At 39.7% G+C, this 25731-nt stretch overlaps 1 protein-coding gene across 5 annotated transcripts in view; it reads right to left on the bottom strand.

Annotated features, from left to right (window-relative positions):
- GFOD2 (Gfo/Idh/MocA-like oxidoreductase domain containing 2) overlaps positions 1–25731 on the bottom strand; it is a 102327-nt gene that overhangs the window by 12248 nt on the left and 64348 nt on the right. For 4 of the 5 annotated variants that reach the window (XM_077132773.1, XM_077132774.1, XM_077132776.1 and 1 more), the window contains one exon: positions 5687–6032. The exons of the other annotated variant lie outside the window; for it this stretch is intronic. In XM_077132773.1, coding sequence (XP_076988888.1) covers positions 5687–5945 — 259 coding nt within the window. In that variant the 5' untranslated portion in view covers positions 5946–6032. The remainder of the gene's footprint in view (positions 1–5686; positions 6033–25731) is intronic. 5 annotated transcript variants of the gene reach the window in all.

Consider the following 25731-nt stretch of genomic DNA (forward strand, 5'->3'; position numbering starts at 1 on the left):
TGGTGATGAATATACTATGTGATGATACTGTGAGCCATTGATTATACACCATATATGGAATGTTTGTATGTTAAGAGTGTTCACGTTTGTATGTTGTTTTGATTTGTCAATTAAAAAAAAAATCTTATTGGTTTGTACATGTTAGTGTGATGCCCTGATATATCCCAGAGTAATTTGGGCAGAGAATAAAGAAGTATTTGTAAAGTCCTCTTAGGGGATTGGGGAGAAAGGAGGAAACATTCAACTTCCCCATTTGGGGAATTCCTGATATTCTCTCAAGCAGTAGGGACAACCAATTCAATAGGCTGAGCCCTCGATCTTGGGGTTTGCCCCTATGAAACTTATTCCTGCAAAGGAAAAGGTAAGCCTACTTATGTCACCCCCAGAGAACCTGTTTTGTTGCTCAGATGTGGCCTCTCTCTCTAAGCCAATCCCACAGATGAACTCACTGCCCTCTCCCCTAGGTGGGACATGACTCCCAGAGGTATAAATCTCCCTGGCAAAATGAGACAGAACTCCCAGGATGAGCCGGGACCTGACATTATGGGATTGAGGAAGCCTTCTTGACCCAAAGAGGGAAGAGAGAAATGAAACAAAGTTTCAGCGGCTGAGAGATTTCAAATTGAGCCAAGAGGTTATCCTGGAGGTTATTCTTATGTATTACATAGATAGCACCATTTTAGTTTAAGGTGTATTAGAGAGGCTAGAGGGAAGTGCTGGAAACTATAGAGCTATGTAGCCATGTTTCCTGAAAATGAATGTATAATGATATAGCTTTTGCAATGTGACTGTAATTGTGAAAACCTTGTGTCTGTTGTTTTTTACCCAGGGTATGGGCAGATGAGTAAAAAAATAAGGATAAAAAATAAATAAACATGGGGAGAATAAAGGGTAAAAAATTGGGTAGATTGAAATATGATGGTCAACGAGAGGGAGAGGGGTAAGGTGTACAGGGTGTATGAGTTTTTTCATTTCCTTTTCTGGAGTGATGCAAATGTTCTAAAAATGATCGTGGTGATAAATACACAACTATGCCATGATATTGTAAGCCACTGATTGTATACCATGTATGGACTGTATGTGTGTGAAGATTTCTCATTAAAATATTAAAAAAAAAAAAGAGCCCATGGGAAAAGGGTTGGTAAACTTAGTGTTTTTCTAATGAAACAGAGAAGTGCAAAGTACTGAGTACTACCTTTTATGACAGATTCAAAGAAACATTTGCAGCAAAGATGTTGGGGTACCTTGTACATTAAAATACACTTTCTTGAACGACTTCTAAACTAAGAAATAAAACATACGAGAGGCCTTCTCCCCTTTATGGAATTGATGAGAAATCTTTAAGTATGAAATCTGAGAAGGAAGAAGATGAAAAAAAAATCAGACAAAAGTAGAAAACAGAAAATAAGAGGTGTGATATGAAAGTACACTTCTGAAGGATTAGTCCAATAATTAATTTTAGGAAAATCAGTCAGATTAAGCATAGGAAACAATCTTTATGGCTGTGGTAATTTGACGCTGTTATATACCCCAGAAAAGGCCATGTCTTTTTTTTTTCTGCATGGGCAGGCACCAGGAATTGAACCTGGGTCTCCATGGCAGGCAAGAATTCTGCCACTGAGCCACTGCTGCCGGGCCCAGACCATGTTCTTTTAATCCATTCCTATGGGTATAGACCTATTGTAGGTTGGGCCTCTTGATTAGGTTACTTCAATTGAGATGTGATCACCTCATTCACAGTGGGTCTTGATCATCTTCCTGGAATCCTTAATAAGATGATAAAACACAACTTAGAATTTCTTAGAAGCTAAGAAATGAAATTCAGAGAAACACCTAGAGAAGTTTAGAGAAAAAGCCACAAATGGAGAAGCCAGAAGCTGAAGCAACAAAACCGGGAGTAAAGGACCAACAGATGTGCCTTGCTATCTGACAGGGGAGGTAACTGGTCTTCAAAGAAGGTATCCTGCTGTCTTGTTGATGCCTTAATTGGGATATTTTCACAACCTTAGAACTGTACATTTATAAACTAATAAATCCCCATTGTAAAAGCCAACCCATTTCTGGTATATTGCATTCCAGCAGCTTTAGCAAAGGGAAACAATGGCCTTAGAAGTGAGGTAAAAACAATGACCTTAAAGATTAACAAGCAAAGGAAAATGCAATTTTGCCTACAGCAGTTAAGACAGTGAGCAGAAAACAAGCTAATTAGCATTCATTAGCATTCCTGGGTCTCAGGTTTCTTTAAATGAAAATGAAGAAGTTGGACTAGATCAGTGGTTCTCAATTTCTAGGGTGCACCAGAATCACCTGAAAGGCTGGTTCAAACACAGATTGCTGGGCCCCACTCCCAGAAATTCAGTAAATCTGAGATGGGAACTGAGGATGTGCATTTCTAACAAATTCCAAGGTGATGCTTATAGTGTTGATCCAATGGTCCATACTCTGAGAACCACTAGACTAGAGGATCTCCAAGGTCCCTGTAGGCCCAATGTTTCTAGAATTTTATGCCCATGATTAATAAAAGTATAGTATTACCAACTGGTATGAAAAGTTTTAGGAGAACAGAAGTCTGTCATATATGTCCTTATATCTGTACATCTGTATTATGGTTATATTCCTCACGTTCACTGTGATTTACCTTTTACAATTCTTAGCATGGAGCAATGCAAGGATGTTAATTAAAATAGAGGTTTTCAATGATAATGATAAACTCCTCAAGGATTAGAGGTCTAAAAGAGCTAAACTAATACAATACTTCAACTACAGAGCTAAGTAATTATGTCTTTTTTCCAGCTCTAAAAAGACCGTGCATTCAAAGCTTATATCCTTAATGAAAACAGAAGTAATATAAAGAAAGAAAGATAGTAAAAGACACAGCCCCAGTAATAGTAAAAGAAAAAAAGACCTATGTGGGAGAAACACAGAAGACTATGCTCTCATCACATATATGGGAATACACAGTTGGGTGAAGTTGCATCTAGGGCCTTTTAGAATATTGACTCTGAAGATTCAAAATACACTGCATTTTTGCTACTCTCGATACATAGTGCCTGTCCTGTTTTCCATCTAAATAGTATAGAAGAACCAAATTCTTCAGAGCTTTACTGATGGAAAGAATGGGTCCTACTTGCATGGCATTAATTTGAATGGGTTTTATCACCTAAAGAAAAGTTTTTCACGAAAATCTGAGATGACTCAGAATGTTTAATTTCATTTCTAGGCTACTTTCAACTCAGTGAACATTTACCTAATGAATATCCAGAGAAGGAGAAACCTACCTATCTTATTATTTTTTTTTAAGGAATAGAGACAAATCTCTTCCTGTTGGGACAACAGGAAAGCATGAACTTCCCTTGTGTGCTTGTCTTGGTCAGCACTTGTAAAGCAGTCTCGGAAAGGCACAGTAGGGTGAAAGGAACTAAATTAGGATTAGAGAAGTCCTGGCACCAAGCTGCTCTGTGTACAGCAGTTCATGCATTTATACTCAGTCCTGTGGGAAAACTGCAGTTCTCCTGACTGCTTCCATGGAAGCTGAAGTAGTCAGAATTATCACTAAAAATAAAAAATTTAAGCATACAAGTGAACTTCATGGTCACAACAGGCCCTAACTCCTTTGGTGCCTAAGTGGGCAGTTATCGAGGGCAGGTCCAACTGACATGGTCTCTCCTGTCCCACCAGCCAGGCCCCGGGATCACATACCTCCAAGGACAGACCAAGGACCCTCATTCACACTCTCTTCCTTTTCCAACAGAGAAAGGAGAGAAGACAAACAGTCCTGCTTCACTGAGGGCTGGAACATAGATCTCAGAAGCCTCTGGTCACCCCTGTTCCTTCCTGTTACATAAAGTGGCCCAAAGTCCAGCATTTTCCTGTACCAGGAATCTGAGACTCCTTGCCAAAGAGCCCCAAGGTTTCTTCTTTCCACCTAGACAGCTTGGAAATAGCCTCCGTAGGGACCTTGGAATTCAGGAAAAAGATGAGAGCCTCCAGAGATACATCTCTGACCACACTTTGCTTAACTAGCACCGATCTGCCCATATTTATGTTGCAAGGAATGGCGGGGAGTCACGTGACCACAGTGGCTTGAATTCCCTTAAACTAGCCCTCTATAAATGTTGGCCTAGTTCTACTTCAAAATTCAATCTAGGGTGCCCGGGTGGTTCAGTGGTAGAATGTTTGCCAGCCATATGAGAGACCCAGGTTTGATTCCTGACCTGTGCACCATCACCACCCGGCCCCCTCCCCCAAAATAAACAACTTCATTATGGAAAAAAAAAATCTAAACATTCAATCTGTGAGTCATTACCTGCCCTTCCAAGAATCTGGTGACCTATGCATAGCTCCAATGGCACACATCCTCATAGAACCTCTGGAAGACCAACTAACCAATTTTGGCCAAAACTTATATCCCCCAAACCGACAACTAGCCAGATTGATGCTCTTGCTCACTTCAATGAACATTTACCCTTTCCAAATCACTAGGTCAGGTGATGCACTCTAAGATGCTTCTCAGAACAAAAGGGAGACAAGTAGCAAAGTCTTGGGTCTTCCACCATGGCAGTGGCCTAAGTTGTGGTGGGTAGCTTCAAGGAGCACCAGTTTCTTGACCCAGAGATCTCTGATCACATCAGAAAGACACCTGGTTCTTATCATCTTACGAAAACCAATTATTCTGTCAATTTATTATATGCTGCCTGAATTGTTACTTACACCTTTTGTTATTTACCTTGTGAAGTTATTCTAGTTTCCTCAACTGGACTGTGGGATTCTGAAGGAATGGAGGACCTAATCTCATACTGCTTTAAATGTCCAGAATGACAACCAGGTCAGTGCCTGGCACAAAGGAAGCACTAAAAAAAAAAAAAAAAAAAAAAAAAAAGTGCTGGATGAAAGTTTACAGGTTTATTTTCTTATTAAATAGATTCTGATTTAAATATGATGAAGAGAAGAATTTGTCTGTACTTGACAGGAAAGAGCAGTTCAATGGGAACTGTAGGAGAACAACTCAGCAAGCCATGTCCAGCCAGGAGCAGAAGGTTGCCCAGTGCACAGCTCCCTAGGGAGTGGAGATGTAAGGAGGTTGTCCTGTAGATGTGTCAGGGTAACCCAGGGCTGTAAAAAGCTTTCCTGCCCTCTGGTAATACAAGATTAGAAAGTTTGACAGGAAGGGTGTGCTCATAATATCAAGGACTGAAAAAACATAGGAAATGGGAGCCTAACTATATAATATAACCTCCTTTCCTTTCTGTGGTGCTGCATGCCATAAAAATAAGAGAACAAATGCATCAACAATAACCAATCTCCCAGTGCCCGGGTCTTTGAAATTTGACCTCACAGTCCTTTGAACCCTGACCTTTTTATCACCTGAAATGGTATATTCTCCAGCCCCTGTGACAGGACAACTCCTAGAGAGTGCATTTCTTTAATTTTTGCTGAGGGATTTATTAATGGGAGGTGAGGAAAGCTGCATCTTTCTCAGTTATATGAGCCTTTCCTCTCATAGCTATAGAGTTCCCCCAAATGCCCTCCCCTAGCACTGCTCCAGGGGTGAGTGATGTCCTAGAGTACTACTGCCTGTAAGAACAAGCCCAAGAGGGAACACTCAGGCCCACAGAGGAGCAGTGACACTTGGAGCACCACCCAGAAGGAGATACAATCTACCCTTGCTCTGGCCTGACTGTCATACCTAGAGCCTTCACGGATATTTGCCGGGTGAGTGGAGGAGGGATGTTGATGCACACCAGATCCACGTCTTGATGCAGCAAGACATCATCAGTCTGGCTGGTGTAGAAGGTAATGTCCATCTCCTCAGCAAGCTGCTTTGCCTCCTCTTCTGTCTTCCCCCATAGGGCCTCGATGGTGAACCCTTCTGCCCTCAGCAGTGGGACTAGAACCCGGGCAGAGCTGCCAGTCCCAAACACGCCCACACCTGGGAGCATCTTCATCCTGGTTTCTCTTTTCACCAACTCATCTCCTCACAAGAGCCTCCAGCATGGACACGACCTTCCCACAGTCTTGGTCAAACATGGCTCCTAGAACAGCAAGCATTACACTGGCTATTAGTGGAGGGCACACAGCTGAGGCTACTTTCTTGGCTTATTCAGAAGCAACAAGTTCTCTGCCACAAAAGAACAAATGGAATACTGCTCCAAGATAAAAGGTGCAGAATCTTCTTTCTGGGACACTTAAGAATACCAGCAATATCATCTTCTGGTACTCAAGGAAGGAGGAAAAATAAATGGGTAAAGCTGGGTTCAAATTCCTGCTCTGCTACTGATTTTTGTGTGACCCTCGCCAAACCGTTTAACCTTTAGGATAAACGGATTGGCGAAGGTAGTTAACATTTATCTTAACTATAAATGATCTTTAAATTTCCTTCTGGCTATAAAGTTTCATGATTCTATGATATTATGTGACAGAAAGATAAAGAATGGAAAACAAAAACTGATAAAAGAGGAAAGAAAAAGAAATATCTAGGTTCTATACAGATCATAATTTCAAAAATGTGTGGTAGCATGCATAGGAAAATGTTCAATCTGACCAGAAACAAAAAAGTACCAAAATGTTTCGTTCAACTACAAAATTGACCAAAAAAAATTTTTAAATAATTTTTTTAACAAATATGTTTGCTCCAGCATTGTCCTATAACAGTGAAAAGTGGGAAAAGAATCAAATCTGCAATAAAAGTAATGCTTAGTAAAAAGTAATGTTAACTACTGAAAACCATGAGGTTTTCAAGGTCACTCAATGACCTAAAAGGCTTCTCCACATATTCCTTTAAAAAGAGAAAAAACGGGTGGGCCGCGGTGGCTCAGCGGGCAAAGTGCTTGCCTGCTATGCCGGAGGACCTCGGTTCGATTCCCGGCCCCAGCCCATGTAACAAAAACGGAGAAACAGAATACAATAAAACAAGAAAATGTTTAAAAATGTTTCCCTTTCTTCCTTCCTTCCTTCCTTCTCTCTGTCTTTCCTTTAAAAAAAAAAAAAAAAAAAAAAAAAAAAAAAAAAAAAGAGAAAAAACAAAACAGTACTTGAAGTGTGACATTAATTTTGTTTATAAAAAATAAAAATGCCTAAGAGAAGTATATATGTATGAATATATAAGGACATCTACATATCTATAATATATTCCCACATATAACAATAAAAGGAGGAAAAACATCTGAATTTAATAATGATTATTCAAATTGATGGGATTATGGATTTTTTACTATCTTCTTTATGTTTTTCTGACTGTTCCAAATTTTCTACAATGAACAAAACTGTCTTCCTCTTTGTGGAGTTTTTCTTCTGATCACAAGGTTACAAAATAAAATATAGAACGAAGCAAACAAAGCACTTCAATGGGATGAAAGCCACAAAATGGGGCAAGATTTAGGTGTGCTCCAAGCACAGGGTTTCACCAAACTGCCTCTTCTCAGCTAAACCAGTGGTCCCCACTCTGGCTGTATATCTCCCTCTGAGTCAGTTTCTGGGGATGAGGATGTGTCACCATCATGTTTTGTTTTGTTTTAACTTTTTATTTTGAAATAATTTTAAATTTACAGGAGAGTTGCAAAAAATAAAAAAACAACAGAGAATTCCAACATACCACCCCACTCCCAATATCAAGATCCAATTTTAAACATTTTTGCCATATCATTCTATCTATCCATCTATCAACTTATCTGTTTATCCATTCTGATCATTTGAGAGTAGGTTGTATACATCATGCTCCTTGAACACATAATACTGTACTTCCATGTACATTTCCTAAGAACCAAGATATTCACTTATATAAGCACCTCAAATACATTTATCAAGTTCAGGAGATTTAACATTGATATAAAATTTACAATCTGAGCCCCAATTTTTTCCTATGTCTCACTAATGTCCTTTTGAGCCTTTTCTCCTCTAGTATTAGCTCCCATCCAGGATCACATATTGCATGTAATTGTCATTGTCTTTAGCTGCTCTTTCTTTTTTTTTTTTTTTAATTTGTGGAAACATATATACAACATAAACTTTCCCATCCTCACCAATTCCAAGCACGCTATTGAGTGGTATTAATTACATTTATAATGTGGCACTACCCTCACTACCATCTATTACCAGAACTTTTCCTTCACTTCAAACATAAGCCCTATACCCATTATGTATTAACCACCCATTCCCCCTTCCCTGATCCATCCTTGGTAACCTGTAATCTAGTTTCTCTACAAGTTTGCATTCTAACAAATTCATTTAAGTGGAGTCATACAATAGCTATCCTTTTTTGTCTTATTTTGTTCACTTAATATGATGTCTCCAAGGTTCATCCATGTAGTGGCATGTATCAGAACTTCATTCCTTTTTTAAGGCTGAGTAATATTCCATTGTACAGAAATACCTCATTTTTAATCCATTCATCTGCTGATTGATATTTGGATTATAGTGATCTTTTGGTTATTGTGAATAATGCTGCTAGGAACATTGGTATACAAAGATCTGTCAAAGTTCCTACTTTCAATTCTAGGTATATACCAAGAGTTGGGATTGCCAGGTCATAATGGTAGTTCTGTGTTTAACCTTTGGAGGTATCCAAACTATTTTCCATAGAGACTACACCATTTCATATACCTACCAACAATGACTAAGGTTCCTTTTTCTCCACATCCCAGGCAGCACTTGTTATTTTCTGTTTTTTTAATAACAGCCATTCTCATGGGTGTAACATGGTATCTCATGGCAATCATCATGCTCTTTTTAAAGCTTGTGATCCTAATGTGCAGCCAGGGCTGAGAACCTCTGAGCTCATTAATCCAAATGAAAAATTACCTACATTCAGAATCATAACAAAATTTCCTGTTTGTTCTGTGTATACTTTCCTGAACCCTCTAACCCCTCTTTAATTGTAATAAGATTAAATAAGTGAATTTGCCACTAAGGAAGCAAGTCTTTGCTAATGCAAACAACTATTTTAATTTCTATATATTTCCCTTCAGTTTAACTTCTTATTGTAGTCACCAACATAGAGCACAAAATTTCCCATTTCAACCACACTTGTGTATAATTCAGTAATATTAATTATATTCCCAATACTCTGCTACCACCGACATCTATTACCTTTCCTTTTTCATCACTTCAAACAGAAACTACCAACCCATTAAGCTATAACTCCCTCTTCCTGCTGCCTGGGGGTGTGAGGCAAGTACATGCACTAGGGGCCCCAACCCCAACTGCAGTCCAACCAACCTCTCCTACACCCCTCCCGAGCACTACCTTCTACTCCCTGTTCCCTGCAGGCTGTTGCCAGTACATAAAGGCTGAGGGCACTAACCTCCATACCTGGAATACCCCTGCCCATAGTGTCACACAGCCTCACCCTGCTCCCCTGAGTTCTGTGCATCAGTTTACGGCACTCCTAGACCCACGCATGCACACAGCCCCCCAATCATGTCATTCAGCTCTGGGAACTGTACTTAACAGCAGTACTAGAACCACACATGAGCATGCCCCTCAGCCACACTTTCCAGGTCTCAGAAAGTGCTGACCTGTGCAGCTGGGTCACATCTGCCCCCAGTCCATGAAGGCACAATGCCAAGCTGCTGCCACAGCTCAATGCATGCACAAAAAGGGCCCCATGCCTTAAATCAGTGCATACCAGGGTTAAGATCTCCAGATTGGTGCACCCGCACAGCTACATCCTCCCTGGCCATTGGGCACCCACATTCACAAGCATCAGCATAACATCCCCAACCTGCACCTACAACTGCCCTGAAACAAATCACCACACTAAGTGCTCCACCCAGTACCCTGCTCCCTGCTGTACAACCATCCTGCCAACACAAGGCCTTAGACAACTACTGAAAGAAATTAACTCCCAAAGTAAATCAATCAAGATATTTACATGCCACAAAGATATCAGAAGATCACTAAGCATATCACAATGCAGACAGATGTAGTCCTGCCTAATGACCAAATTAAAACACCAGAGGAGAAACAGATGTTGGAACAACTACTCAAAGATGTTCATACAACTCTACTTAATAAAATAAATGGGATAGCAAATGACATAAAGGAGATCAAGAAGACAGTAGAACAGCATAAAGAGGAATTTGAAAGAATAAATAGAAAAATAGCAGAACTCACAGAGATTAAAGACTCTGTTGACCAAATAAAAACATACTAGAGGCACACAACACCAGATATGAAGAGACAGAAGAAAGAATAAGTGATATAGAGGACAGGATAACTGACTTCAAAGATTCAAAACAGCAAATGGCAAAAAAGATGGAAAAAATTGAATGGGAACTCAGAGAAATGATAGATAAAACAACGCACAAAGGTAAGAATTATTGGTGTCTCAGAAGGACAAGAGAGGAGAAAAGGGCTAGGAAGAGTAGTTGAGGATATAATGGGGAAAACCTCCCAACCCTTAAGTCAAAGAAGCCCAATGAACTCCAAAGAGAATAAATCCAAATAGGCATTCCCAAAGACACATACTAATCAGTCTATCAAATGTTGAAGAGAAACAAAATCCTAAAAGCGGCAAGAGAAAAACAATCTAGTACATACAAGGGATGTCAAATAATACTGAGTTCAGACTATCAACTAACACCCTGGAGGTGAGAAGGCAGTGGGTAAGATATATTCAAGATCCTGAAAGAGAAAGACTTCCAGACAAGAATTCTGTACCCAGCCAAACTGTCCTACAAAACTGAGCAAGAGATTAAAGTTTTCACAAACAAAGAAGTGCTGAAAGAATCTGTCAACAAGACATGGCCCTACAAGAAATACTAAAAGGAGTTCTGCCTTTTAGTAAAAGATAGGAGAGGGAGGTCTGGAGGAGGGCACAGAATTGAAGAGCACCACTAAGGGTAATTTAAAGAATACAAAGAGAAAGAGGGAAAAGAATATATACATCTAACAAATAAAATAAAAAAGATAAGATGGTGGTATCAAGAAATGCCTTTTCAGTAATACCTCTGAATATTAATGGACTAAATTTACCAATTAAAAGATACAGATTGGGGGCAGGCCAGGTGGCTTAGCAGGTAGAGTTTCCACCTGCCATGCCGGAGACCCGGGTTCAATTTCTGCTGCCTGCCCAAGCAAAAACGAAACAGATTGGCAGAATGGATTAAGAAACATAATCCAGCTATATGCTGCTTACAAGAGACTCATCTTAGACACAAGGATACAAATAGATTGAAAGTGAAAGGATGGAAAAAGATTTTCCACGTAAGTTGTAACCAAAAGAAAGCAGGAGTAGCTATACTAATATTGGACAAAATAGATTTTAAATGTAAAGACATCATAGGAGACAAAGAAGGACACTATATACTAATTAAAGGGTCAATTTACCAAGAAATTTTTAACAATCATAAATGTTTATGCTGCCAATCAAGGAGCTCCACAGTTCAAGAGAGAGACACTGGAAAAACTGAAGGGAGCGATACATGTTTCAACAATAATAGTTGGAGACTTCAATACACCACTCTCCTCTATAGAGAGGATAACCAGACAGAATATCAACAAGGAAACAGAGAAGTTAAATAACTTGAGAAATGAATTAGACCTAACAGACATATATAGGTCACTGCAACCCAAAGCACAAGGATGTACATTCTCCTCTAGTGCTTATGGAACATTTTCCAGGATAGATCATATGCTGGGGCACAAAACAGGTCATTATAAATTTAAAAACACTAAAATTATTCAAAGGACTTTCTCTGATCACAATGGGATGAGGCTAGATCTCAATAACCACGAAAGAATTAGAACATTCACAAATATATGATGATTAAATAACACACTCTTAAACAACCAGTGGGTCAAAGAAGAAAAAATTGCTAGAGAAATCAGTAGCTATCTGGAGAGGAATGAAAATGAGAGTACAACTTATTAGTACTTATGGGATGTGGCAAAGGCTGTGCTGAAAGGGAAATTTATTGCCCTAAATGCCTATATTAAAAACAAGAAAGAGCAAAAATCGAGGACTTAACAGCACACCTGGAGCAACTTGAGAAAGAACAGTAAACTAACCCCAAAGCAAATAGAGGAGAAATAACAAAGATTAAAGCAGAGATAAATGAATGGGAGAACAAAAGAACAACAGAAAAGAGTCAATAAAACCACAAGTTGGGGAGAGGGGGCCAAGATGGCAGCTTAGTAAGGTACACGCGTCTTAGTTCCTCCTCCAGAGCAACTACTAGGTGACAAGAAACAGTGCAGAACAGCTCCTGGGGCCACGGCAGGGAATGGACACACAGCGTACCCCAGTCTGGACTGGCTAGACCAACTGCGAGACTCTGCTGTGGTGAGATCCCCGAGCGGCGCGCGCTTCCCCGGACCGCGGCGGCTGGCGGCCGGAGCTCCTCCCTCCCTCCTTCCCGGGCCGGCTGAGAGTCTCGGAGAGGCAAGTTTCCCAAGCCGCAGCAGCCGGCGCCCCTCATTCGCGGGCGGATTCCTGTACCAGCTACTAGTCTCAGATCAGTGGGCTCCCCAACCCGAGGCGGCCAGCAACCGGTGCCCCTCCCCCGCGGGAGGCTACCCGGTCCGGCGGCGGGTCTCGGATCGGTGAGCTCTCCAGGCTGCAGCGGTCGGCGACCGGTGCCCCTCCCCCACAGGCGGCTTCCCGGTCCCGTGGCGAGTTCACCGGGCCGCGGCGGCTGGTGACCGGCGCCCCTCCCCCATAGGCGGCTGCCCAGAAGGAGAGGGGGGAGTTTCCGACAGTGGTAGGGACTGGGTCCAACTAAACACCAATAGTAGCATTAATAAAGGAGCCACAACATCTTTTGCCGGTGGGATCCGCAGACAGACAAGCGCCACCTACTGCGCAGGATAAAAACAAAACAGAGTCCAGAGACTTCACAGGAAAATCTTTCAACCTGCTGGGTCTCACACGAAGGGAAATCTGATTAAATGTCCAGACGCCAGCAAAAAATAACAAATCACACCAGGAAAATTGAAGATATGGCCCAGTCAAAGGAACAAACTAATAGTTCAAATGAGATATAGGAGCTGAGACAACTAATTCTGAATATATGAACAGAAATGGAAAACCTCTTCAAAAACCAAATCAATAAATTGAGGGAGGACATGAAGAAGACATGGGCTGAACAAAAAGAAGAAATGGAAAGTCTGAAAAAACAAATCACAGAACTTATGGGAATGAAAGATACAGTAGAAGAGATGAAAAAAACAATGGAAACCTACAATGGTAGATTTCAAGAGACAGAGGTTAGAATTAGTGAACTGGAGGGTGGAACATCTGAAATCCAAAAAGAAACAGAAACTATAGGGAAAAGAATGGAAAAATTTGAGTAGGGGCTCAGGGAACTGAATGATAATATGAAGCACACAAATATACATGTTGTGGGTGTCCCAGAAGGAGAAGAGAAGGGAAAAGGAGGAGAAAAACTAATGGAAGAAACTGTCACTGAAAATTTCCCAACTCTTATGAAAGAACTAAAATTATAGATCCAAGAAGTGCAGCACACCCCAAAGAGAAAAGACCCAAATAGGCATTCTCCAAGACAATTACTAGTTAGAATGTCAGAGGTCAAAGAGAAAGAGAGGATCTTGAAAGCAGCAAGAGAAAAACAATCCATCACATACAAGGGAAACCCAATAAGACTATGTGTAGACTTCTCAGCAGAAACCATGGAGGCAAGAAGAAAATGGGATGATATATTTAAATTACTAAAAGAGAAAAACTGCCAACCAAGAATTCTATATCCAGCGAAATTGTCCTTCAAAAATGAGGGAGACTTCAGGAGAAGATGGCGGCTTAGTAGGACGCACGGGTCTTAGTTCCTCCTCCAGAAAAGCAACTAAAGAAACAGAAACAATACGAAACAGCTCCTGGAGCCATGACAGAGACCAAAAAGACAGCGTACCCCATTCTGGAATGGCTGAACGGGCAGGGAGAATCCGCTGCGGTGAGATACCCGAGGGGCGCGCGTTTTCCCGGCCGGGGCGGCTGGCGACTGGGGTCCCCTCCACGCACGTGGCTCCCCGGTCTGACTGGGAACGTTGGATAGCGGGGCCTTCCCGCCACGCTTGGCGTCTCGGGCCAGCTGGGCAATATGGACCGGCACTCCCCCAAGCCGCGGCGGCTGGCGATCCCCCCCTCCACGCGCGGTTTCCCAGGCGGACTGCGAGATTCGGATTGGCAAGTTAAAGGAGCCACAGCATCTTTTACTGGTGGGACCCGCAGACAGACGAGCGCCACCTACTGAGCAGGAAAAGAAAAACAGAGCCCAGAGATTTCACAGAAAAACCTTTCAACCAGCCGGGTCCCACACCCAGGGAAATCTGATCAAATGCCCAGACACCAGCAGAAAATAATGGATGACGCTCGGAAAATTGAAGATATGGCCCAGTCAAAGGAACAAACCAATAGTTCAAATGAGATACAGGAGCTGAGACAACTAATGCTGAATATACGAACAGAAATGGAAAAACTCTTCAAAAACCAAAACAATAAATTGAGGGAAGACATGAAGAAGACATGGGCTGAACAAAAAGAAGAAATGGAAAGTCTGAAAAAACAAATCCAGAACTTATGGGAGTGAAGGAAAAAGAAGAAAAAATGGAAACAACAATGGATACCTACAATGGTAGATCTAAAGAGACAGAAGCTACAATTAGTGAAGTGGAGGATGGAACATCTGAATTCCAAAAAGAAACAGAAATTATAGGGAAAAGAATGGAAAAACTTGAGGAGGGGATCAGGGAACTGAATGACAATATGAAGCGCACAAATATATGTGTTGTAGGTGTCCCAGAAGGAGAAGAGAAGGGGAAAGGAGGAGAAAAACTAATGGAAGAAATTATCACTGAAAATTTCCCAACTCTTATGAAAGACCTAAATTTGCAGATCCAAGAAGTGCAGCGCACCCCAAAGAGAATAGACCCAAATAGGCGTTCTCCAAGACACTTACTAGTTAGAATGTCAGAGGTCAAAGAGAAAGAGAGGATCTTGAAAGCAGCAAGAGAAAAACAATCTGTCACATACAAGGGAAACCCAATAAGACTATGAGTAGATTTCTCAGCAGAAACCATGGAAGCTAGAAGACAGTGGGATGATATATTTAAATTACTAAAAGAGAAAAACTGCCAACCAAGACTTCTATATCCAGCAAAATTGTCCTTCAAAAATGAAGGAGAAATTAAAACATTTATAGACAAAAAGTCACTGAGAGAATTTGTGACCAAGAGACCAGCTCTGCAAGAAACACTAAAGGGAGCACTAGAGTCAGATACGAAAAGACAGAAGAGAGAGGTATGGACTAAAGTGTAGAAAGAAGGAAAATCAGATATGATATATATAATACAAAAGCCAAAATGGTAGAGGAAAATATTATCCAAACAGTAATAACACTAAAAGTTAATGGACTGAATTTCCCAATCAAAAGACATAGAATGGCAGAATGGATTACGACCCAGCAATACCACTGCTAGGTATCTACTCAAAGGACTTAAGGGCAAAGACACAGACGGACATTTGCACACCAGTGTTTATAGCAGCATTATCTACAATTGCAAAGAGATGGAAACAGTCAAAATGTCCATCAACAGACAAGTGGCTAAACAAACTGTGGCATATACCTACGATGGAATATTATGCAGCTTTAAGACAGACTAAACTTATGAAGCATGTAATAACATGGATGGACCTAGAGAACATTATGCTGAGTGAGTCTGGCCAAAAACTAAAGGACAAATAATGTATGGGCCCACTGATGTAAACCGACATTCGAGAATCAGCTTGGAATATATCATTGGTAACAGAGACCAGCAGGAGTTAGAAACAGGGTAAGATAATAGGTAATTGGAGCTGAAGGGATACAGACTGTGCAACAGGACTAGATACAACAACTCAAAAATGGACAGCACAATAATACCTAAGTGTAATGTAACTATGTTGGAACACTGAATGAAGCTGCACCTGAAATAAAAAAACAAACAAACAAAAAAAAAGCAGGGGATATGGGAGAGGGGTATGGGATTCTTGCAGAGGAAATGGAAATGTCCTCATACAGACTGCGGTGGTGAAGGCATGGTTATGTGATTATACCGTGAACCATTGATTTATTACTAAGGTTGGATTGTAATGATATATAATAAAACTGTTTAAAAATGATCAGAGAGATACAAGTGCTGGAGAAAATGTGGAGAGAGAGGTACCTATACATTGATGGTAGGGAAGTAGAGTGGTGAAGCCCCTCTGGAGGGTAGTGTGTGGCTCCACATAGGCTACGGGTGGGGTTGCCATAAGATCCTGCAATCCCATAGTTAGGTGTATACTTAGAGGAACTGAGAACGGGGACTTGAATGGACTTTTGCACACTGGAGTTTATGGTGGCAGTGTTCGTGATTTGCAATGGATGGAGATAGCCTAAGAGTACATCTACAGAGGATGGAAGGGGAACTGTGGTGTATACATACAATGGACTATAGTGCAACTGCAAGAAGGAAGGAAGTTGTGAGACATGCGATGAGGTGAATGGACCTTGAGGACAGTATACTGAGTGAAATAAGCCAGAAACAAAGACAAATGCTATAGCACCTCACAAAATATGGACTAACTATAATGTGTAAGCTCTGAGAATTGAATTTGAAAACATAAGTCATCAAGTGAAAGTAAAGTTTCTTAGATGGTAAAAAAAAAAAAAAAAAAAAAAAAAAAGAGGGAGAAATTAAAACATTTTCAGACAAAAAGTCACTGAGAGAATTTGTGACCAAGACACCAGCACTGTAAGAAATACTAAAGGGAGCACTAGAGTCAGATACGAAAAGACAGAAGAGAGAGGTGTGGAGAAGAGTGTAGAAAAAAGGAAAATTAGATATGATATATATAATACAAAAGGCAAACTGGTAGAGGAAAGTATTACCCAAACAGTAATAACACTAAATCTTAATGTACTGAATTCCCCAATCAAAAGACATAGACTGGCAGAATGGATTAAAAAACAGGATCCTTCTATATGCTGTCTACAGGAAACACATCTTAGACCCAAAGATAAACACAGGTTGAAAGTGAAAGGTTGGGAAAAGATATTTCATGCAAATAACAACCAGAAAAGAGCAGGAGTAGCTATACTAATATCCAACAAATTAGACTTCAAATGTAAAACAGTTAAAAGAGACAAAGAAGGATACTATCTACTAATAAAAGGAACAATTAAACAAGAAAAGATAACAATCATAAATATTTAGGCACCAAATCAGAATGCCCCAAAATACGTGAGGAATACACTACAAACACTGAAAAGGGAAATAGACACATCTACCATAATAGTTGGAGACTTAAATTCCCCACTCTCATCAATGGACAGAACATCTAGACAGAGGATCAATAAAGTAACAGAATTTGAATATTACAATAAATGAGCTAGACTTAACAGACATTTATAGGACATTACACCCCACAACAGCAGGATACACCTTTTTCTCAAGTGCTCACGGATCATTCTCAAAGATAGACCATATGCTGGGTCACAAAGCAAGTCTTAACAAATTTAAAAAGATTGAAATCATACACAACACTTTCTGAGATCATAAAGGAATGAAGTTGGAAATCAACAATAGGCAGAGTGCCAGAAAATTCACAAATACGTGGAGGCTCAACAACACACGTTTAAACAACCAGTGGATCAAGGAAGAAATTACAAGAGAAATTAGTAAATATCTTGAGGCGAATGAAAATGAAAACACAACATATCAAAACCTATGGGACGCAGCAAAGGCAGTGCTAAGAGGGAAATTTATTGCCCTAAATGCCTATATCAAAAAAGAAGAAAGGGCAAAAATTCAGGAATTAACTGTCCACTTGGAAGAACTGGAGAAACAATAGCAAACTAACACCAAAGCAAGTAAAAGGAAAGAAATAACAAAGATTAGAGCAGAAATAAATGAAATTGAGAACATGAAAAAAGCAGAGAAAATAAATAAGACCAGAAGTTGGTTCTATGAGAAAATCAACAAGATTGATGGGCCCTTAGCAAGACTGACAAAAAGAAGAAGAGAGAGGATGCAAATAAATAAGATCAGAAATGGAAGAGGAGACATAACCACTGAGCTCACACAAATAAAGGAGGTAAGAACAGGATACTATGAACAACTCTATGCTAATAAATACAACAATGTAGATGAAATGGACAACTTCCTAGAAAGGCATGAACAACCAACTTTGACTCAAGAAGAAATAGATGACCTCAACAAACCAATTACAAGTAAAGAAACTGAATCAGTCATTCAAAAGCTTCCCAAAAAGAAAAGTCCAGGACCAGACGGCTTCACATGTGAATTCTACCAAACATTCCAGAAAGAATTAGTACCAACCCTGCTCAAACTCTTCAAAAAAATTGAAGTGGAGGGAAAGCTACCTAATTCATTCTATGAAGCCAACATCACCCTCATACCAAAACCAGGCAAAGATATTACAAAAAAAGAAAACTACAGACCAATTTCTCTAATGAATATAGATGCAAAAATCCTCAACAAAATTCTAGCAAATCGAATCCAGCAACACATTAAAAGAATTATACATCATGACCAAGTAGGATTCATCGCAGGTATGCAAGGATGGTTCAACATAAGAAAATCAATTAATGTAATACACCATATCAACAAATCAAAGCAGAAAAATCACATGATCATCTCAATTGATGCAGAGAAGGCATTTGACAAAATTCAACATTCTTTCCCATTGAAAACACTTCAAAGGATAGGAATACAAGGGAACCTCCTTAAAATGATAGAGGGAATATATGAAAAACCCACAGCTATTATCATCATCAATGGAGAAAAATTGAAAACTTTCCCTCTAAGATCAGGAACAAGACAAGGATGTCCACTATCACCACTATTATTCAACATTGTGTTAGAAGTTCTAGCCAGAGCAATTAGACAAGAAAAAGAAATACAAGGCTTCAAAATTGGAAAGGAAGAAGTAAAACTATCACTGTTTGCAGATAATATGATACTATGTGTCGAAAATCCGGAAAAATCCACAGCAAAACTACTAGAGCTAATAAACGAGTACAGCAAAGTGGCAGGTTACAAGATCAACATTCAAAAATCTGCAGTGTTTCTATACACTAGTAATGAACAATCTGAGGGGGAAATCAAGAAACGAATTCCATTTACAATTGCAACAAAAAGAATAAAATACTTAGGAATAAATTTAACTAAAGAAACAAAAGACCTATACAAAGAAAACTACAAGAAACTGTTAAAAGGAAATCACAGAAGACCTAAATAGATGGAAGGGCATATCATGTTCATGGATTGGAAGACTAAATATAGTTAAGATGTCAATTCTACCTAAATTGATTTACAGATTCAACGCACTACCAATCAAAATCCCAACAACTTATTTTTCAGAAATAGAAAAACCAATAAGCAAATTTATCTAGAAGGGCAGGGTGCCCCGAATTGCTAAAAGTATCTTGAGGAAAAAAACCGAAGCTGGAGGTCTCACACTGCCTGACTTTAAGGCAGATTATGAAGCCACAGTGGTCAAAACAGCATGGTACTGGCATAAAGATAGATATATCGACCAATGGAATCTAATAGAGTGCTCAGATATAGACCCTCTCATCTATGGACATTTGATCTTTGGTAAGGCAGTCAAGCCAACTCACCTGGGACAGAACAGTCTCTTCAATACATGTTGCCTAGAGAACTGGATATCCATATGCAGAAGAATGAAAGAGGACCCGTATCTCACACCCTATACAAAAGTTAACTCAAAATGGATCAAAGATCTAAACATTAGGTCTAAGACCATAAAACAGAGGAAAATGTAGGGAGATATCTTATAAATCTTCTAATTGGAGGCAGTTTTATAGACCTTACACCTAAAGCAAGAGCACTGAAGAAAGAAAGAAAGAAATGGGGGCTCCTCAAAATCAAACACTTTTGTGCATCAAAGAACTTCATCAAGAAAGTAGAAAGACAGCCTACAACAATGGGAGACAATATTTGGAAACGATATATCAGCTAAAGGTCTAGTATCCAGAATTTATAAGAGATTGTTCAACTCAACAATAAAAAACAGCCAATCCAATTACAAAATGGGAAAAAGACTTGAACAGACACTTCTCAGAAGAGGAAATACAAATGGCCAAAAGGCACATGAAGAGATGCTCAATGTTCCTGGCCATTAGAGAAATGTAAATCAAAACCACAATGAGATATCATCTCACACCCACCAGAATGGCCATTATCAACAAAACAGAAAATGACAAGTGCTGGAGAGGATGTGGAGAAAGAGGCACACTTATTCACTGTTGGTGGGAATGAATGTCAAATGGTGCAACCGCTGTGGAATGCAGTTTGGCGGTTCCTCAAAAACCTGAATATAGAATTGCCATATGACCCGGTAATACCACTGCTAGGTATCTACTCAGAGGACTTAAGGGCAAAGACACAAATGGACATTTGCACACCAGTGTTTATAGCAGCGTTATTTACAATTGCAAGGAGATGGAAACAGCCAAAATGTCCATCAACAGACGAGTGGCTAAACAAACTGTGGTATATACATACGATGGAATATTATGCAGCGCTAGGACAGAATAAACTTATGAAGCATGTAATAACATGGATGGACCTAGAGAACATTATGCTGAGTGAGACTAGCCAAAAACTAAAGGACAAATACTGTATGGTCCCACTGATGTGAACCGACATTCGAGAATAAACTTGGAATATGTCATTGGTAACAGAGACCATCAGGAGATAGAAATAGGGTAAGATAATGGGTAATTGGAGCTGAAGGGATACAGACTGTGCAACAAGACTGGATACAAAAACTCAGAAATGGACTGCACAATACTACCTAATTGTAACGTAATTAGGTTAAAACACTGAGTGAAGCTGCATCTGAGGTATAGCTTTTTTTTATTATTTCTTCTTTTTTTTTTTTCATTTTTTCTCTCTATTATCGTTTCATTTATTTTTCTGTTGTCTATTTCTTTTTCTAAATCGATGCAAATGTACTAAGAAACGATGAATATGCATCTATGTAATGATATTAAGAATTACTGATTGTATATATAGAATGGAATGATTTCTAAATGTTGTGCTAGTTAATTTTTTTAATTAATTTAAAAAAAAAAACCACAAGTTGGTTCTCTGAGAAAATCAATAAAATTGACGGGCCATTAGCAAGACTGACAAAGAAAAAAAGAGAGAGGATGCAAATAAACAAAATCAGAAATGAGAAGGGGTGCATTATCACAGTCCCTGAAGAAATGAAAGAAATCATAAGAGGATACTACGAACTAATATATGCCAACAAACTAGGGAACTTAGATGAAATGGACAAATTCTTGGAGACACACAAACAAGCTACACTGATTCAGGAAGAAATTGAAGATTTCAACAAACCAATCACAAGTAAAGAGATTCAAGTAGTCATCAAAAATCTTCCTACAAAGAAAAGCCCAGGACTAGATGGTTTCACAGGGGAATTTTATCAAACATTCCAGAAAGAACTAACACCAATCCCGCTCAAACTTTTCCAAAAAACTGAGGAAAAAGGAATTCTACCTAACTCATTTTATGAAGTTAATATCATTTTATGAAAAACCGATAGCCAGCATCGTACTCAATGGAAAGAGACTGAAAGCTTTCCCCGTGAGAGCAGGAGCAAGACAAGATGCCCTCTGTCACCACTATTATTTAACATTGTGCTAGAAGTTTCTAGCTAGAGCAATCAGGCAGGACAAAGAAATAAATGGCATCCAAATTGGAAATGAAGAAGTAAAACTTTCATTATTTGCAGATGATATGATACTATACTTGGAAGATCCTGAGAAATCTACAGCGAAGTTACTTGAACTAATAAACAAATTCAGCAAGGTAGTGAGATACAAAATTAATGTGCAAAAATCAGTAACATTTCTATATACAATCAATGACCGAACTGAGGAGTCGGTTAAGGAAAAAATTCCATTCAAAATAGCAACTAAAAGAATCAAGTACTTAAGCATAACTTAACTAGGGATGTAAAGGACTTGTACACAGAAAACTACATAACATTGCTAAAAGAAATTAAAGGAGATCTAAATAGGTGGAAAGATATTCCCCACTCATGGTTAGGAGGCTAAATATAGTTAGCCGTTTGTCAATTCTCCCCAAATTGATCTACAGATTCAGCACAGTACCAATCAAAATTCCAACAACCTACTTTGAAGATGTGGAAACGCCAACTACCAAATTCATCTGGAAGGCAGAGAGAGCCGGAATAGTTCAAAGCATCCTAACAAAGAATGAAGTGGGAGGATTACCATTCCCCGACTTTAAAACCTATTATAAAGTCACAGTGTTCAAAACAGCATGGCACTGGCACAAAGATAGAAGCACTGACCAATGGAAACGAATCGAGTGTGCAGAAACAGACCATCAAATCTATGGTCAATTGATTTTTTACAAGGCCCCTGTTCTAGTTTGCTAGCTGCCTGAATGCAACACACCAGAGACAGATTGGCTTTTAATAAACAGGGATTTATTTTGTTAGTTCTTCGGAGGAAAGGCAGGTGACTTACCACTGAGGTTCTTTCTTATGTGGAAAGGCACAGGGTTGTCTCTGTTGGCCTTCTCTCCGGGCCTCTGGGTTCCAACATCTTTCCCCGGGGTGATTCCTTTCTGCATCTCCAAAGGCCTGGACTGAGCTGCAAGTGCTGAGATGAGGTATGCTGAGGTGCTTAGGCTGTGCTACACTGAGCTGTCTCATTTAAGCAGCAGCCAATTAAACAGCATTCATTGCAGCAGGCACACCTCCTAGCCGACTGCAGATGTAATCAGCAACAGTTGAGGTTCACAAGCCATTGGCTCATGTCCACAGCAGTATAACTAGGTAACTTCACCTGGCCAAGTTGACAACTGAATCTAACTACCACAGCCCCCAAATCCTCAGAACTGGGACACAATAGTCTTTTCAATAATTGGGCATGGTAGAACTAGCTAGCAATAGCCAGAAGAATGAAAGAGGACCCCCTGCCTTATACCCTAAACAAAAACTAACTCCAAGTGGATCAAACACCTAAATATAAGAACTAGTACCATAAAGCTTCTAGAAGAAAATATAAGGAAACATCTTTAAGACCTAGCAACAGGAGGTAGCTTCATAACTTTACACCCAAAGCACAAGCAACAAAATAAAAAATAAATAAATGGGACTTTGGGGTCAAGATGGCGGCTTAACAATGTGCACATTTTAGTTCGTCCTACAGAAAAACTATTAAATAACGAGAAACAGTACAGAACAGCTCCTGGGGCCACGTCAGTGACCAGACACACAGCATACCCCAGTCTGGACCAGCTGGACCAGGTGTGAGCCCCCACAGAACTGTGAGTTCCCAAAGCTGCAGCGGTTGGTGCCCCTCCCCCACAGGCTGCTTCCCAGAGCAGAAAGGAAAGGAACTTTACCAGCAGCAGGGACTGAGCACAATCAAATGTTAATTTGTTAATTAATTGTGGAATTAATTAACAAATTCTGACTACTAAAAATAGGCCCCCAGCTTAGGCATACCTGGTCAAAGCCACGGTTGCTCATTTTTGCCCTGGCACCAAGGGGAAAGGGCTAACGGAAAAAGGGGGAAAAAAAAGAAGGAAACAGAGGTTTTTGTGGCTGTGTTTCTACAAAGGCTTGACTGCCTTTGGATATGGTGGCAGGACTTCTCAGGCTGTGACTGTCCCAGGCATGCGCAGAACTGAGTTCTTTTGGGGGCTTGTCTGGAAACTGTGCCTTCCCCAGGGGAGGGGTGAAGTCCAACTCAGGTGGAATTCCTCCCTCAAGGAATTCAGACACCAGGGCTTGGTAATTTGAAGCCATTAAAACCAGCCTACAACCTCTCCTCTGACTCCACCACACCCTCAGCAGGGTGAGTGCTCAAAAGTTAAAGGTACCGCATCATCTTATGCTGGTGGGGCCCGCAGGCAGACAACTGCCACCTACTGGGCAGGATAAGAAAAACAGAGTCGAGAGACTTCACAGGAAAGTCTTTCAACCTGCTTAGTCTCACCCTCAGGGAAAATCGATGCAGGTGACTCTTTCCTCCGGGTAGGAGGCCAGTTTGGTCTGGGAAAATCCAGCTGGGATCTATAATATCTAAGTAGTCCGTCCTAAGGAGGGGGGTGGTGGTGGATAAAGGCACCATACAAGCAGGGCAAGAAACAAGAAAACAAGAACTGAAAACTTCTCCTTTGTTAAACAAAACTTAAGCTAGAGGTGCAGATAAAGCAAAACTGAATGTCAAAGAACAGAGAGACAACAAATTCATCCAGCAAGAAAACCCTAGGTAAAAGAAGTGAAAGCAATCTCCAGAATAAACTAATCAAGGTAATTAAATGCCTAGACACCAGCAAAAAATAACAAATCACACTAGGAAAACTGAAGATATGGCCCAGTCAAAGAAACAAACCAACAATTCAAACGAGATGCAGGAGCTGAAACATTTAATTCAGAATATACGAACAGACATGGAAAACCTCATCAAAAACCAAATCAATGAATTGAGGGATGATATAAAAAAGGCAAAGAATGAACAAAAAGAAGAAATTGAAAGTCTGAAAATACAAATACAGAACTTATGGGAATGAAAGGTAAGGTACAAGAGATGAAAAAACAATGGAAACCTACAATGGTAGATTTCAAGAGACAGAACATAGGAATAGTGAACTGGAGGACAGAACATTTGAAATCCGGCAAGAAAAAGAAAATATAGGGAAAAAAATGGAAAAATACGAGCAGGGACTCAGGACATTGAAAGACAATATGAACCACATGAATATACGTGTTGTGGGTGGCCCAGAAAGAGAAAGAAGGGAAAAGGAGGAGAAAAACTAATGGAAGAAATTCTCACTGAAAATTTCCCAACTCTTATGAAAAACTTAAAATTACAGATCCAAGAAGTGCAGCGTACCCCAAAGAGAATAGATCCAAATAGACATACTCCAAGACATTTACTAATCAGAATGTCAGAGGTCCAAGAGAAAGAGAGAATCTTTTTCCTTATTTTCTATTTTTTTATTAATGTTTAAATAAAAAAAATGACAAGAAACACAAACATTCTTAACATATGATTATTCCATACTACATATATAATCAGTAATTCACAATATCATCACATAGCTGCATATTCATCATCATGATCATTTCTTAGAACATTTGCATCAATTCAGAAAAAGAAATAAAAAGACAACAGAAAACTAAAAAAAAACAGAAAAAAATTATACATACCATACCCCTTACCCCTTCTTTCACTAATCACTAGCATTTCAAACTAAATTTATTTTAATACTTGTCCCCCCTATTATTTATTTTTATCCCATATTTTGTACCCGTTTGTTGACAAGGTAGATAAAAGGAGCATCAGACTCAAGGTTTTCACAATCACACAGTCACATTGTGAAAGCTACATCATTATTCAGTCATCATCAAGAAACATGGCTACTGGAATACAGCTCTATATTTTCAGGCAGTTCGCTTCAGCCTCTTCATTACATCTTGGCTAACAAGGTGATATGTACTTAATGCGTAAGAATACCCTCCAGGATAACCTCCTGACTCTCCGCAAGAGAAAAGCAATCCATCACATACAAGGGAAGCCCAATAAGACTATGCGCAGATCTCTCAGTAGAAACCATGAAGGCAAGAAGACAGTGGGATGATATATCTAAATTATTAAAAGAGAAAACTGCCAACCAAGAATTCTATACCCAGCAAAATTGTCCGTCAAAAATGAGGGA

This window comes from Tamandua tetradactyla, chromosome 16, assembly GCF_023851605.1.
Source record: "Tamandua tetradactyla isolate mTamTet1 chromosome 16, mTamTet1.pri, whole genome shotgun sequence".
Lineage (NCBI taxonomy): Eukaryota > Metazoa > Chordata > Mammalia > Pilosa > Myrmecophagidae > Tamandua > Tamandua tetradactyla.